Genomic DNA, 16500 nt, shown 5'->3' with positions numbered 1-16500 from the left:
CTGCTGCCTGACTAGCCTCTTGGCAATATGATAGAAGCCATGAACATGGCACCTCTCAAGCTGCTCGACCACCGATGCAACTAATGTGCTGTACATGAACGAGACTTCAACGTTTGAAACACAACCGTATCCCACATCCCTCACTTTCAGCCTGCTCAGTTGAAAACAACAGTCTTCCCCTCATTCATCAACACCCTCTCCTCACTCCACCACTTCACCGCCGCCGCCAAAACCTGACTCTCAACATTACTCCCCTCATCCACCAACTCCCTCGCACTCATACTATGATCCACCCGACGGACCCCCTGCTCAATAATCGGCCCCTCATCCAAATCCGCGGTGACAAAATGCGCCGTCGCCCCAATAATCTTAACACCCCGATCATACGCCTGATGATACGGTTTCGCCCCTTTGAACGACGGCAAAAACGAGTGATGGATGTTAATAATCCGCCCGCTCATCTCGGTGCACAGTCGCGGGGAGAGCACCTGCATGTACCGCGCCAGAACCACAAGGTCGATCTCGTTCTCCTTTATCAGCTGCAGAATCGCCGTCTCCTGCTCGATTTTCGTATCCTTCGTGACGGGAAGGTGATGGAACGCTATCCCGTAGCTCGCCGCCAGATCCCGGAAGTCAGGGTGGTTACTTACGATAACGGGCACCTCGATCCCCAGCTGATTCGTCTTGACGCGAAACAACAAGTCATTCAGACAGTGCCCGATCTTGCTGACCATGATCAGCACGCGAGGCTTCCGCGACACAGCACGCATATTGAACTTTTCGCATTGGAGGTCCTTGTTCAGCGCTGTGAATGAATCTGTGAGATGTGAGGTGGACTCCGCGTGGCCGAAATGTACTCTCATGAAGAACTTCTGCGAAGATGGGTCGGAGAATTGTTGGAGGTCTAGGATGTTGAGGTTGTGTTGCGCTATGAGACCGGTTACGGCGTGGATTATGCCGGGTTTGTCGGGACATGATAGGGTGAGGATGTGGTCGTTTGTGATTGGCATTTTGGGGGCGTGGAGGCGCTGTGCTGTGCTGAATGAGCGTATGGGTCGATGCGCCGAGGAGACCCGGGCTACTCGAAGCGTGGGCAGCATCTCCCTACGAACTGGCGTCCGCCAGGTACCTACTCCGTAGTATAATATGCCATACTATAGCTCAACCTCCGAAATTATTGGATGAGAGCAATGATTTGTGCTAAAGCTTAGTACCGTACTTAGTGGCTTGGCGCATGTATAGCTGGAGGCAGGTGTGACTGCAGATGTGTAAAAGAGCATTCAGGTCGCTATGCAATCGTAATCATTATCATTCCATTCGTACCGTCTATACCGCTTCCTGGGACGCTGCAACGCCACGGGCACTCCAACTGATGCTTGCTGTCCTTACTTTTGGTACCCATGCAGCAGGCGTGCACAAAGCGTTGTTGCACGGTGCAGTAACCCACAGCCAGTCCAACACAGTAACTTTCGTCTGTCCATGTAGCTCAAAACCTGGCTTCAGATGTTGTCTTTCTAGGAATCGCTTTGGCATGTTGGATATGTAGTTGTCCAGTATCAAACCAGATCTCTGCTTCTATTGCCGTCCCTTCTCCCGCCATCGCAGCAGCTCACTAAGACTCGCAAGGCTACATCTCTCTTTGAAGAAGTCGTTCTTCAACAATTCATCCGCAGACGCCCGACTTCGAACATCGACACACAAACAAACGCTCAAAAACGCCTTCAATTCCCTGCTAAGCTTGTTTGGGTTCTTCAACCTAGGTGTTCCGTTCGTTGCGATCAAAAATAATGCTTTGAGCGGCTCTTCGTTGAGGTAAGGCGGCTCACTCTCGATCATCTCGATCGCCATGATTCCCAGGGACCAGATGTCGACTTTCGGGCCGTACTCTTTCTGCTTGACGACCTCAGGCGCCATCCAGTAAGGCGTTCCCACCATCGTTGCGCGCTTCGATTTTGACTCGGTAAGTTTGGCGCAGAAACCAAAGTCGGTAATTTTGACATTGCCCATACGGTCAAGCAGCACATTGTCGGACTTGATGTCTCGATGAATGATGTCTTGACTGTGCAGGTGTGCTAGACCCTTGCAAGTCTCGTAGCAGATTGTCGAAATCTGGTCTTCCGTAATCACAGGATTATTGTCGATAATGTCGGTCAAAGCGCCACCTTCCATGAATTCCATGACTACCCACAGCTCATTAGTCTGTTCTTGCAGGAACGAATCAAGGAAATTGACAATGTTCGGGTGTTTCGAGTCCTTCATGACAATAATCTCGTTGACAATCAGCTCTTTCCGTGGTTGGTTGCGAAGGTCCATCTGTTTGATAGCGACTTGTCCTTTCGGTCCATGTGTCCGGTACAGTTCTCGAGCGATAGCCGAAGTTGAGCTTTCCTTTACTCGTGCCACATAGACAGAACCGGAAGCACCCTGGCCGATCTTCTTCTGCTTGCTGTATGATTCCATCGGGTTGTCTTTAGAGACCACCTGCCTCAGCTTGGCCATGACTTCGCTTTCACTCATACTAGACATGCGCACTTCCTTCTTGTGCTCTTCAGGCTTCGGCTTGCTTGTTAGTGCTTCTTCTGCCACCTTGCGAGGGTCGACTGCTGGTTTGGCCTGTTGCTGCTGCTTGTTCGCTAGATTGAGTGGTTTCGGCTGTTGTACTGAGCCGCCTTGCTGCGGTGGTCTTTGAGATGTGCCATTAGCTTGAGGCGGGCGTTGAGAGGGCGAGTCTTTTCGTCCATCGGGCATTCTGCTGTTCGGTGATGGTTGTCGCATCTGGCTCGACTCTGGCTGTCGCAAGGAACCGGATGATTGTGACGAGACTTGCGGGATTTTGGACATAGAGTTTGGCGCAGACGGAGCAGGCCGTTGAGCGGTTGGCCCCTGACGTGGTGCTTGACCAGGCGCGGAGGGTGCTGCTCTGGCAGGAGCATATTTTGGATCTGTTCGGTTGTGAGGCGAACCAGAGAACCCGCCTCCTCCGATCTCTTGCTGTGCCATTGGCGTCTTCGTCTTAGGTATTGAGGCGTTGTAAGCCTCTTGTTCTCGTCGGTTCTGCTCTGCTTCCTGCTCTCTTTGCCGCATGTTGTCGGTCTCACGCTGTCGCTTAGCTTCGACTTCTCTCCGTACACGTTCCTGCTCTTGATTCGCAATTTCTTTGATACGGGCAGCATCTGCTTCCATGTCATAGCCTCCTTTATCTGTCTGAGAACGAGTCATGGGGGGCTTTTGTTGCGATGATAAGCTGTTTGAAGACGGGCTCCCATTGTTGTATTTGTTCATGAACTGGTTAGTGTTGTATCTCTGCTGCTCGGTAGGTGGGGCAGGTCTCGGAGGTGCAACAGAATTGCCAGTAGGAAATCCTAGCTGCTTGTTCTGGCCTGATACCCCTCCAGGTGGCGTAGGCATGCCGTGTGAGTACATTTCTGGGTGCTGCTCTCGCATCTTGTGTTCAGAATAGAACTCTAACACCTCGATCACGGCCTGCGGATTCTTCTTGTAATCTTCTTTGGTGATGGCCGATGTTGTCAACAGCTTCTCCCACTCTTGAGGAAGACCAACGAAGCCGCCTGTCTGCGGATCGAACCCTACATGAATTCTATGGCTGAAATTAGTAGGGTTGCTGACACCGCCCATGCCTGGACATCGTTCGTAGATCTTGTCTATCCAGTCGTAGATTTCGTCGTCGTTTCTGACTTCGCAGGTGATGGTCCTCTGAGGCAGATCTCGATTGAGGATGGCTTTGTTCATTCCCTCTTTTGCATTTGCGACCCGCATGATCTCGAAAGCAGATCGTACTTCTTCCGAACGTGAGACCCCAGTGACCGTGTTGAGAGGTATAGACTGCACCAATTTGCCATTTTCGTCCTTCATGAAATCGAGTCTGAACTCGCGCAGGATCAGGTATCTTCTGTTCCATCCTGCCAGAAACTTGTCCTCTTTGCAGCGCACATAGCCCTCTTTGATCACATTGGGACTTGCCCCGCTTTTGCTGCTGCTATTGAAGGAGAGTGTGCTTGCGTTGGGGAAGAATTGCTGACTTGGGGTGCTGACGGCGGGTGAGGGTGAGGCTGGACCAAGGCTCATGGAGTCGAAACTGGTAGGAATGCTTGGACCAGTGGTCACTGACCGAGTCAATTCGGGTGGGCGTGGTCGCTCGACTGACGCACCATTCATCGGCGGCCGCGGGGCAGGACCAGGGTTCATGAATTGGTTGGCATAGTAGCCGCTGCAAGAGTGTCTGTTAGCATATAGCGCCATGGTGTAAGCAGTAACCTGCTCTCGCAGCCTTTCTGGAGAACGAATTTGGTAGGCGCATTTGTACATACCCGTTCTGTTGCGCTGCCATGATTTCACTGTATCAGCGCGTCGCTCCTTCCCCTCTCTGCGTCGTGACTGCGTGCAGGCTGGTGCCGGTGCTGGTACTTTCCACCCAAGTCGCTTGTGCACAACAGGTAGCCGCCTTGCTGTAGTTGGGCCACGTCCAATGTAGATTGGCGACTTCCTGTAGTAAGCGCAAATGTCCAAGCTGCAGTGATCTTCAGGCTACGGCTAATATTTGCGAGACCCGTCCAACGGTGTCCTCGGTCAGATACTGTTGTTTGTGAGTCGTCGAGGGGTTGTCATCTGCAGGAGCCCGGAGTCGGCTGACCGTTGTTTGTCGCGATGAGCTCCAAGGTATTCCCGTTGTCTTCAGGAATAATGCTCGTGTTACTCTAGGGAAGGGGTTGATAGTGTTTCAGAATTCAGGGTGGTAAGCTGGCCTCGTGCAGCATCTGGAATCCAACCAGGGTCTGTAGCAAGTTGACTTTTTGCGCTTCTAGTGACAAGGGTGATGATGAAGATGCCACTTCTGGGTGTGCAAGATAGGGTGAAGGCAGCGAAGTCGTACACAACTCGAAGAGCAGACAAAGAAACAGGTCACAGTTTTCTACAACGATCATTCAGGTGAAATAGCCAAATCTACTTGTCATGGGTATTCTGATCTGTGAGAATTGGACGGCCGAATCACAGGTCGAGGAGCTCAAGAGGATTTGAGGATCGGCTTGGTGGTGTGTAGCCCGGAGCGCGCCCGTTTGGATGTGCTGCTAGGCTAACCCACCATCAGACAAGGGCATCGGCCACAAAGAGCTTAGCACCAGTTACAGCCTGGAGGCGCCCAGGAGAGACGTCCGGTTCGGACCAATCCCGTTTATTGAGCTTCTTTCTGGCCTGCTATTCCCGACTGCAACCAGGAATTCGTTTCGGAATGCGCATTGCTTATGTTGGCCTGCGAATAACACTGCGAAGCAAGAGCCTGTCTATCATGCCGGATACTATATAATGCTGACCAGGCAAGGTATACTATGATTGTGCCACATTCAAGGTAAGAAATGAAACGGGACGGCATAAGAAACAGCAAAGGCATTGAAGAAGCAAAACATGGTATTGTCAGAGTCAGCTAGTATCTACCTCTTCTCCTACTATGTTGTTGAGTGCGTCAGCGAAGTGCCACCTCTACAGGCTGCGACTGTCGCTCGGCAAGCACGTTCAAGGACTGCCTTGACCGGCGAGAATAATCATTATTCATAAATACATGTCTCGTATGTGGTATCTTTCAGCATCCAGCTGACTTTTGGAGACCTCGATCCGCATTAATCGTTGCTCACCGCATAGCGATGGGCCTATTATACAAAAGAAACATTTGGTAGGTATCGATCGGAAAGGTAGGTACAGTAAGCGCGAGCTATACAGGTGTATGTACTTTTGGTAAAGGTCAGACGATTGATGGTGGTGACAGGTGGTGACACATGGTGGCAGAAGCTCATCTAAGAGCTGACCGGCGGAGTTGGCGTAGCGTTGGGAAACAATGAGTATGAGATCCGAGTACTTTGTCGAGGACGAGCGCCAGTGGTATTGGATCGTTTGCGACTGGAGCTGGCCGCGGATGATCTTCGCTCTGGTACTGTCACTCTGGAAGAGGACTTGCTGTATTTATGCTGCGGAACTGCTGGTACCGGCGGAACGTCGTCTTTAGCTTCTGCAGCCTCCTCGGCATTCGGGTTGACGCTGACCTTCGACAACTGCTCGATAACATCTGTTGGTAGACAACCTGATTCAGGCCGAGCTTTGAGGGCACTTCGCTCCTTTTCCATCTGGTCGACTTGGCCAATCGCAGCAGAATCGGAGGATCGTTTCTCCCGAGCCCCGGAGAGGTTCAACATGTCATCAGTGTAGACGCTCGAATTAGACGATCTCTGAGTCCCAATAAAGGAAGACGCGATGGACAAGATGATGCTTTCTTGCGAGCTAGATCTCGTCAGGATCTCATTTGTACCGAAGCACATTGAGCCTCGATTCTTGGCATAATGTAGACTTGAAGACCGCGAAAAGTTCGGCACGGATGGTAGAGGTGTGGAAGGGGGGCAGGAGGATATACCCAGTCCAGCCAAATCGGGTTGCTGCTGCTCATCCTCCTGGACGCTCTCGAGCTTCTGAGGCTCTACAACGACGGATGGCGATGCTCGCTGAGAAGGAGTGGCCGGCAAAGGTCGATTTGGTGCCGCATTCAGAGGGCTGGAAGCGCCAAGTCGAACGTCATCAACAGTAGCTGACAATGTCGAGTTGGAGCTTGAGAAGCTACTTTCTATTGCAGAATTGTCGGCCTCATAGGCGTCGTCGACCGCATCCCACGCCTCATCAACCGCGTTCTCCCAATCCATGGTATCGACGGCAGCGAAACTCATCCTCGAGCCACATGATCTAGGCGGTGCTTGGGCGTTCTTGGCTTGTTGCGACAATGCCATGTCCGAATGATGGCGAGCCAGAGTTTTGGGCGTGACCGACAGGTGATTGGCCGACAGAAGGTTTGGCATCGATGACTTACTTGATGGACCTAGCGGCGAGCAACGAGGAAGCGCGACAGAAGACTTTTGACGTTGATGCATAGGCCTTTGAGAAAAGTAACCTCCTTCCGATGTGGTCGATACCCCTGGTGGTGTTGGAAGAGGGGTTGAGATCATTGCACGTGCAATGTTGGCCTCTGTAGTGACAGCATGTATGACGGGTACCTCGGTCTGCATAGCTGGTAACTCAGGTAGTGGCTTTGCATTGAGATCCACATCGTCTGCATTGACGCTCACCAGGCTTCGAGCACTATGCAGAGGGGTAGACGTGTCTGTTTGAGCTAGTGTTATCTCAACTGCTGCCAAAACTGTTTCAGATGAGATACCGGGGTTCAGAGGACTTGGCTGTTGAGGCCCATTTGCAAGCTTTGTCGAAGATGCTCCGACAATAATGTGGTCTTCCACGACATCATCCTTGGGTGGTGGAGATGGAGGATATGCTGTCATGGGTAATCGCGGCGGCGCATTCGAATCATTGTACGGGGAATCAGTCGTCACCTTGAGGTCGTGCTCCTCCACCGTACCAATATCGGAGGCTGCGATGCCTCTCAGTCCGGGTGCTGCAGATTGCCTAGTAACAACATGTGTGAACTGATCGGCGAGCTCAGTCTCCTCTATGCGACCTAGACCAGCGAATTGCGTCTGGTCCGTATGCGTGACGTGCTGGAAATCGAACGGAGTTGAGATCTTGCCACGAAGCTCTTCGTTCTTCGTGGCGGCTTCGGAGACAGAGTTATTCGTTGTTCGAGGCGGACTCGTCAAGCCCAGTGTTGAGGAAGAGCCGGCCGACGACATGCTCATCTTACTTCCCGTCCTCCTCAGCATCAGCCCGCCTTTGGCTAGCAGTGCTCTGGTAGCTCCATCTGAACGGTCTCTGATAGAATATGTTGAACCTTCACGAACGTGATAAGGAGATGCTGGTCTTGACCAAGCATCGTCAGACGTAGATCCTGCTCGAGATCGTCCTCGCTGCCATTCAACAGAAGTTATGGTGCTTCCCCGAGATCTAGTTCTTGGCCCATTGCTCTCGTCACTCTCGTCCTTCTTATGTGCCTTGACGAGGTCCGCTAACGCTTGACGTGATGGTTCAGATGTGTGTCTCGAGAACCACTCTTGAGGATTGCTTAGATGCGGCCTATCGTTACCACTCTTCGTCCGGTTTCGCGAATGCTGCCATAGTAACCGAGTCATGCTCGCGAGAACGTTCCGTACCCTGGATACAAGCTGTGCGACCTTATAATAATGAAGCAGGTACAGCCTCTATCTCCCACATGACTTGGACGCCGGGTCTGCTGTGCAAAGGTCACGAGAACGTGGTACTGGACGTACAGATCGCGATTGTCCGGTCAAGTGGCCAGTACGAGGTCTTTCGCTATCCCACCTTGTGTCGAATGATGAGCAAGAGGACAGAACGGGACGATGTAATGTGGTCGCGGAAGGTTATGCAGGGCCAATTGATGACCATGCTTCAAAAGAACGTATTAGGACTGCTCACAGCTGGAAACTGGTATGCTGTAACGTGATACAAAGCGGATGCTCGTCGTGAAGCAAGGAGTGTCCGTGTGGTCGGATAGAACACACTGGTCGCTCAGAAGTAAGAAGCCTGATATCTGCTTGTGTTTCCACGCATAACACGCAGTGCTCTCGATACTGAAGGGTAACAGCACCAATAAAGAAGTCGAACAAGATTGTTCTTGACCTACCAGAGTTTTGCCACCTTTCTCACTAACTTACTTTGGTCTGAGCGAGACCCATATGATTATGGTCGGTGATCCAAATGCCGCTGCACACCCATGCCCAGCAGCAACGCGTCTATCACCTAGCTTCGAAAATAGCTTCAGTCAGGATGCTCGAGCGTTGTGATGCGAGGTAGCGGAGACGAGAACGGCCTGACTCTGAAAGTTGAGGGCATCTTTCAAGAAGCGATGGAGTCATTTTGAGGTGGTGGAGGTTGAAGGAGGATAGCGTCCAACGCTGGTAAATTGCCTAGCTGCTGCGGAGCGTGCTTCCGCCGCAACGCCGCTGTCAGGGAATGCTTGCCGCAGTCCCTGTTGAGCAAGGATAAACGCGTTGGGCGTCGTTGTCGCTGCCACTGATGATGGTAAATCAGCGAGCAAACCGCGTTAGTCAAGAAGCTTCCTTAGCCATGTTTTAGTTCCGAGCTGCCCCTGGTTTTCCATCACGCCGGTTGCTGCAAGGTACGGCTGCATGTGCCTGGAGCTTGCCAAGAGTCATTAGTGGTATGCAAGATGGATCACGCCGAGATCGTCACGGTAATCCAACGTGCTGGAGCAGTGGTAAGGAAGATTGCTCTGGCTTATCTCGAGTTTTGGGGCTCGACATAAACGTATCTGAGCTCAACCTTTGTTAGGAAACTCATATCTATCATCCGTGGGCCGAAAATACAAATGTCTTGATTAGAGGCAAATAAATTGTCGTTCTAGGTTTAGAGATTCGTCTCGGCATTCCCAGACTTCTGGAACGGCTGATGCTTCGGAGGTTTCTACCTCCACAAGCTCTGCGCGGAAAAGTGACGGTGACATTTCAAACAAGACCTAAGCGTATTCTAGCGTTGGCGTAAAGCCGGCTTTGAGGTTAAGAACTCGGAATTAGATGAGGCAATGATTGGCACGAGCTTTCTCCTTCCACATCCTTTTCAGACAGTTTTTTCCAAAGCCCAAGAGCCGAAAGTGTTATGGTTCGACGCAAAGTGGGCTCATCGTTGGAGACATGTTCGCAATAATAATGCGAGCATAATCTTTCTTCGTTGATCACGGCACTACTACCTGCTTATCAGCATTGCACGAGATTGTGCGCCATCAAGACGTAGACATGAATTCACTTATCGTTGGCTGTGGCAAGATCTCTGGTAGGTGGTCACGACCATTATGCTCGCACGTGCTGGCCCCATACGCTGTAATATTGCAATCAGCACTCAAGCAGGATGTTGTAGGTGACATCGCGCGCGGCATACGGGACAACATATAGACGTGTCTGTATTTGATACTTGTGACGAGGGGCAAAACTAAGAAAAGTTATCCCTGGTCGCGACATACAAGTGTAGCTTGCTTCGGTTTGAAGCTCTCCTCATACAGTAGGCTAAATAACGAGTACCCACATGTCCATGCCACCTCGAAGCGAACAGACTTGCAAGCACGAGGGATTCTCGGATCATTATTGTTTGGTTCTGCAGAGCACATTTTTCAACTCCAAGAACTACTTGCGTGTTGAGCAGGGTACTTGTTGCTGATGTCGAGATGGCCTGCAGCTTCCTGAAAAGCGACAGCGTCAGGCTTCGTTGGAGAAGTTACCCGCGTACCATGTATTTGGGAGAGGAAAACATCCGGCGCGGGGTTCTAACGAGGTCGACATGTTCGTGGCGAGCATGTCCAGCATGAGCTTGGATCCTCGTGCCTGCAGCGCAGGAGGACCTTATCCCACCATGTACCTTCGACTAGCAACCCAAGCCGAGGTGAACTTGCCTGTGAACGCGGTCCCTGCCGAGCCAGCAATGACAAAGGTCCCTTGTTGTCGAACGCTGAAAATGGACGATATGTCCATAGGTCACACGAATACATATGTTCCTTCTAGCACTTTGGTAGGGAAGACCACCAGTTGTCTCAGCCTTCTTCCGAATAATATTCGCTGTGTAACCACATTGGGATTGCAGACACGAGACATCATCAATCACATATGAGCCGTGATCTATTCATCGCAGGCAGATCATCTGCATTCAATCATGTGCTTGATTTGCTGCGATCAATTAGTGCAAAGCACTTAGGTGGCTTCTTACCTTGTAGCAACATATGACACAGCGAAACTTTGTTCGAGGGGTTAGCTCGTGGGTTTGGAGCCAACGTTTCACGTCATATTTCAATGTTAAGAGCACGGACTCTGGATGGAGAAGACGCTGCATGTCTGCCCAGGCACATGAATATGCCGTCCATATCAATCACGGCTGGCTTGGCTTTCGGGTCTCGCAGACCATCAAAGTCATCGCAAAATACGCTGTGGTTCGAGCTCAACCATTTTGGCGATAGATGGGAAATCAGATATCCCAACTGAAGTTACAGTAGGAAGCTGTGCAAAGTGTCCTAGTATGTGGTCAGGCCATAAGGCTGCCAACCGTCTGTCTTGAAAGTGCGCTTGGTGCGCTGACTTCCAAGGTTCTGTTTCAAGTTCCTGTCTTAAATTTACATTCGTCCTGGGGTACGCGCATCAGTTCTCCTCTTTTCGCGTTTTTCTTCATTTTGGCGCACCTTCATGTCGTGTCAAACATGACGTGGATATGCAACAAGAGGAACATGATGTTTGTCGGGACTTTCATGCCGCCCACATCGTCGTCGTATACTTACAGCGGTACACCTTGCTCTCCCAGTCATATCTTATCTTCTCCTCCGAATCGTTTGCTTCTACAGAGTAACAGCCTCGCAGGAACAGAAGGCTCGTGCTGTCACACATCTACACGTGTTGTGGCACACTGCGCTCAATGCTCCGAAGCATCGGTGGTGCAAAGTCAGATTGTCATGTCTGAAACACCTTCTTGAGACTTGACATAAGCTACGGTATGTGACATCTGATTGGCCAGTATTGTGAAGAGAACATTTGGCAAGCTCGATGTTTGATATCTTACTTTCCTGCAAACTACTCGCCTTTCCTTGCCGTTGTAGAACCTTCGAACTTTGATCAGCCACCCGGAATGGGCGGCAAAGTCATCATGCGGAAAGTTGAACATCATGCGCATTTGCCTGCTACAGTTCGCGCATCTCATGCCCTCTTTTCGAGGCAACCATGCAAGCCACGCGATCAGAAAGAAATAAACGTGACACAGTAACTAGCATTCGTGCATTGGCGTGCAGACAGCCCTGCGGTGTCGGATAATAATCAACTTCACTTTCTGCAAGCCTGAAGCGTTCCGGATACTGCTTCCTTCATCACCCTGCCGAGGCCGGCCATTCAAGGTTTTTATACTCACAAACCTTTCCATGATAAGTACATGAGATATTCCGACATCATATTATGGAACGTCTCCGACCATGCCAGGGTGACCTTGGTCAGCCCAATCACTCATACCACCAGGTACTCAGGACCTGCATGCATGAAAACGACACAACTATGCTAATCAAGCTCGGGGTAAGGATGCCGACCGTGGCACGAACCGACAAAGGTTCCGCGATGGATGTCAAAGGCCATGACTAGGGTGACCTGGAAGTACTTGAATGTCCTCATGTACATGTAAGTATTTCCCTTGCTTCCGTTGAAGCTTCTACCCAGCATGCTATATTGAGTTCCAGCTCACTCGAGCGCGATTCCCTGTCGACTTGTTGGTCCATACCCTGCTGCCGCCGGCGATGCAGATGCGTCAACACAGGCTTGGGCCGCTGAAGCTACCCCTGCCGACATTCAGGCTTCCAGCAGTGACCTGTGCTTGGCAGTTCACAGAGCCTGCACATTACTTGTATTCTTGCACTTGGTGGTACTGCTGTCCCACCAGAAATCTGGTACACCACGGAATTGAGGCATATATTTCCCCTTTCAGCAAGCGTGGCCAGAGCGTTAGACGCGGGACAAGTTATGACTGATCTGGATCAACGAGCATAGCTACGAACCATCTGGGACTCGCACGAACCAGGACATCCTTGCATACTCGGAAGGCGCCGCACCGTTTATATCGCTCAGCCACATACTGTGCTGGAATCCAAGAACTCGAACCGCCTAGCATTACTAACAGCTGTGCCACGTACTCAACAACGTCTCAAAGTCTCATGGCTGCTACGGCCCTTCACCATGCTACGAGGCGAGCTGTTCACCATCGGCAGTCCTGGCTGCAAATGGTTCGAACGATCCCGGGATTGTGCTCTATCCCGGACTCCGTCGGAATGAATGCTTGGCAGTACAGGATCGTCCCAAGATCTCGGCGCTTCATAGATCCCTGCTCAAAGCTCTGTGGCAAGCGGGCTTGACTTTCAGACCGCCCGCTTTACAACAGTGTCCAACGAATGCACGCATCTGTCCGACGAATGCAGCTCCGCCCGATCTTACAAAGTGGCTGCCCTCAAGCACAAAGTTTGGCAGGCTAAGCGTACAGCAAGCGGTCAACTTGAATGTGTGGGCGGAAGGCAGCACAGACTTTCAACGGCATCAGGTACCGATCGCTACCCAACGGTCTCCCTGCCTGTCTCATCCTCGGAAACAGAATTCGAGACACTGCGGCCTCTACCGCACGATTTCAGACAGGGGAGCGCGTTTCGACTTCTGCCATATCATTCGTTGGCTTATGTCAATGGTGCCCCCAGGGCCCAGACCCTTTCATGGCCCGTGGTATGCTCTGACCACCGAAGAGGAACATGTCTCAAACTGTGCATCGCAGGGTGGCAATCGAGGTACCATGCTGACCACATAGATGGCATACAGAAGCACCATCTGTCTAATCTATCACATGTCAGCTAAGTCAATAGATTCTTCGAGTGCCCGGGCTACTCGCCGGGTTGCTCTATTCACCACATGACCAGAATCGTGTCTCAAATCTCCGCCGTCCTCGCAGCGGACCATTCTATCTAGGTTCTCTACCGCACAGGATTCCATGTCCGGTATGATCCAGTCGGCTCTCCTCCTGCACAAACTGTTCGTCGAATGTCTGACCCACCGAGCGACCAGCGTGTCCCGACCCCTTCCATACTGACCACAAGTAAGGAACATCTCCATAGTCACTTGCGTACAGTCAGGACGTTCGAGCTGAGCTCAATTCTCGCGAGTGGTGCAGGTTTGTTCTTGGCAGAGAACAGCGCCTCACTACGGTGAAGCCTCTTAACACGTTTTTACCACTCATGTTGTCGGCCAGCTCGATCTCGCAACTTTCGACGAGGCAGACACGTCAAGAAAAGACACGGGCAAATTAATAGCAACAGCGCTGACGCTGCACCACGAATGAAGGTAGGTCCTTCAAGAAATGATCAAAATTTCTTGGAAGTGGTGGATTTGTGCACACACCATACGTTGGGATGCTTCAATGGTCGAACCAGGAGCGTGTCCTGAATGGAAACATGCAGTCAAGGGAAAGAGACTCTATATTCTTATAGACGGCCCTACCTTATCGCTCCTAACAATCATGCGATTGCTCTCAACGTATCTCATATCTTCATCTTCACTTTATCTTCGACTAAACGACGACTTTTGGTTAAGAGAAGAATTTATTCACATAGGTAGCTCTATTCTATTGCTGCCAAAAGTCATGTGAGTGTCATTATTGTATCTCGTACCTTCATCTTTGTTCATCTCATGTTCGATTTGATCACAAGCAGAAAGCATGGTCCTCATCCACTGCACCACACTTCTCTTCTCCTCTGCTCCACCAAGTTCCTCACGAGTAGCGAGCTTATCGCAGATCTTATCCTCACACCTTCACCTCCGCCACGAACACGCACTCTGTCTGTGTCATAGTTCAATCACATCGCAGTGATGATATGACTACGTATAGTAAGCCCGTCGTGACCTCAGAGAGGATATTCATGTACCAGCTCGACGCTCAGGCTTGATAGCCCCAAGCTTATCTGGGAGAGCCGATGCACAAATCGCCAGTACGAGAAAGGAGTCCGAACTGGAAAGCTGGTCTTTGAAACTTGCAGTGCTGTCATGTCATGTCATGTCATTGATCTATCTCTGTTCGTCTCACATATCGTATTTCGTAGCAGCTGCTAGTGCTACTGCTGACAACAATCTCGCATAACATTAATCAACAGCCACACACTATTCTTTGTCGTCTAAACCATCAGTCATGATTTGCTTCTCTTCTTGAAAACACTGTTTGTTCTGAAACCATTGCTTTTCCCGAAAGCATCGCTTTTTGCTCGCTCGCTCGCACGTACACAGAAGGCACATCGACAGACCACTTTCTAGCCGCTTCCTCTAATCCCTCAACGCACTCCTGACCGCATCCCCCAACCCCTTCACACCATCACCCACCTTCCCAGCCAACATCCTCGCCTTGCCCGCCGCCAACGCCCCACTAAGCCCAAACTGGCTCTCTACCCCCTCAATCCGATGCGTACTATTAATATTCTTCACCAACGTAATCTGGTAACACGTTGCACTCCCCTGTCTCGAAATAATAGTCGAGTAAGCCAGGAAAAACTCCCAGATCCTGTACCATCTTGTCCCATACTTGGCCTTCACCTTGTCCGCATTGGCGATCCAGTTCCTATACCAGCGCCAGAGGGTGGCTGAGTAGTGCACGCCAATTGTGTCGATGCTCTTGATTTCGAAGCCGGTTGATTCCAGGCTGCTCACGAAGAAGTCGAGTGGTGTTGAGGCGTCGGCGCCGGGAAAGATGTATTTGTTCATGAAGAGGCCCCATGTTAGATCTTCGTATTGCCAGGGTTTGCGGAGGCCGGCGATCTGCAGGAAGAAGACGCCGTCATCGTCGAGCATGTTGTTTACCTGGGTGAGGAAGGTGGTGAAGTGGCGGACGCCGACGTGTTCAGCCATTTCGAGACAGGTAATTTTTTGGTAGGTCCCGCTGGGCTGGGGCATGGGGATGTCGCGGTAGTCCATGCAGAGGATGCGGGATTGGGATTCGGGGATGCCGTCGCGGCGGAGGCCGTTGTTGCCCCAGGCTGTTTGGTTGCGGCCTAGGGTTACGCCTGTTGCGTGGGCGCCGTAGTTGGTCGAGGCGAAGCGGGCGAGGGTGCCCCAGCCGCAGCCGATGTCGAGGAGGGTTTCGTTGGGTTTTAGGCCGATTTTCTCGCAGACGATGGCCAATTTGTTGTCTTGGAGTTGTTCGAGGGATTCTTCTTTGTGGATGTCGGAGATTATGCCTGAGGTGTAGATCATTCGGGGGCCGAGGAACCAGCTGTAGAAGTCGTCGCCGCGGTCGTAGTGGTCTCGGACTTGCTCTTCGTCTTGGGAGCGGGAGTGCCAGATGACTTCGGGCACCATGCCGGTTATGAAGAATTTCATGAGAGATAGGGTGAAGCGGAAGCTGGCCCAGTCGTGACGATATTCCATGACTTCGAGACAGTCGCCCTTGAAGTCCACTTTTTCGTCGAAGTACATCTCGTGGAATGTTTCCATGGGTATCTTGTTTCTACCAAAATAGCGTCCTCGGTCCTCGTCAGTGCGGAATTGCAGGTAGTGCTCGATGGGTTTGCCTGGGTATTTGACCTTCTCGTTCTTTCGTGGTGAGATGGTGGAAGCGACAGCCCAGAAACCCATGAGGATAGGGATAGAGGTGAAGAGGGCGAAGAAGAGGGTCAGCCATAGGCCTCCTCCAACTGATCGTGCTATGAACCATGGCACAAAGATGAGAATGCCGCCAAAGACATAGTTGTTGAAGGACTCGCTGCCTGCAGCGTCTGCTGGGAGAGGAGCATTCTTGATGGTTGGATACTGTCACAACATTAGCATGAGTACGGAAGTGCTTCACCGCCGGAAGAAGAACGCACAGAAGTTGTCCTGACACCGCAGTTCTCTGATGGTGGTTGTGGTGAAGGTGCCGCTGGAGTCTCAATGAACTCGAAGTCGTCAGACGACTCGGAGTGTGCTTTCGACATGACTGCTGTCAGCACACAAAGATCATGCTACGCAGCACGAATATCATATGGGCACAACACCGGTCAGC

At 51.3% G+C, this 16500-nt stretch overlaps 4 protein-coding genes across 4 annotated transcripts; all 4 read right to left on the bottom strand.

Annotated features, from left to right (window-relative positions):
• Positions 1 to 155: 155 nt before the first annotated feature.
• On the bottom strand, positions 156 to 1010 carry PMZ80_001993 (uncharacterized protein; the record flags this gene model as incomplete). Its single annotated transcript, XM_064870430.1, has 1 exon — positions 156 to 1010. One exon carries the CDS (start codon positions 1008 to 1010, stop codon positions 156 to 158), a length of 855 nt encoding a protein of 284 aa, XP_064732883.1.
• A 565-nt stretch (positions 1011 to 1575) lies between these two features.
• On the bottom strand, positions 1576 to 4260 carry CLA4 (Protein kinase; the record flags this gene model as incomplete). Its single annotated transcript, XM_064870429.1, has 1 exon — positions 1576 to 4260. The coding sequence occupies one exon, from the start codon at positions 4258 to 4260 to the stop codon at positions 1576 to 1578; it is 2685 nt and encodes an 894-aa protein (XP_064732882.1).
• A 1547-nt stretch (positions 4261 to 5807) lies between these two features.
• PMZ80_001991 (uncharacterized protein) lies at positions 5808 to 8075 on the bottom strand (the record flags this gene model as incomplete). Its single annotated transcript, XM_064870428.1, has 1 exon — positions 5808 to 8075. One exon carries the CDS (start codon positions 8073 to 8075, stop codon positions 5808 to 5810), a length of 2268 nt encoding a protein of 755 aa, XP_064732881.1.
• Positions 8076 to 14789: 6714 nt separating this feature from the next.
• On the bottom strand, positions 14790 to 16432 carry MT2 (Sphingolipid C9-methyltransferase 2; the record flags this gene model as incomplete). The annotated part of the gene is made up of 2 exons (XM_064870427.1): positions 14790 to 16268; positions 16325 to 16432. 2 exons carry the CDS (start codon positions 16430 to 16432, stop codon positions 14790 to 14792), a joined length of 1587 nt encoding a protein of 528 aa, XP_064732880.1.
• Between the last annotated feature and the right edge of the window lie 68 nt (positions 16433 to 16500).

Source organism: Knufia obscura (genome assembly GCF_036327395.1).
Source record: "Knufia obscura strain CCFEE 5817 isolate CBS 148926 chromosome Unknown scaffold_2, whole genome shotgun sequence".
Taxonomy (NCBI): Eukaryota; Fungi; Ascomycota; class Eurotiomycetes; order Chaetothyriales; family Trichomeriaceae; genus Knufia; species Knufia obscura.
This window is presented reverse-complemented; position numbering and strand designations above follow the sequence as displayed.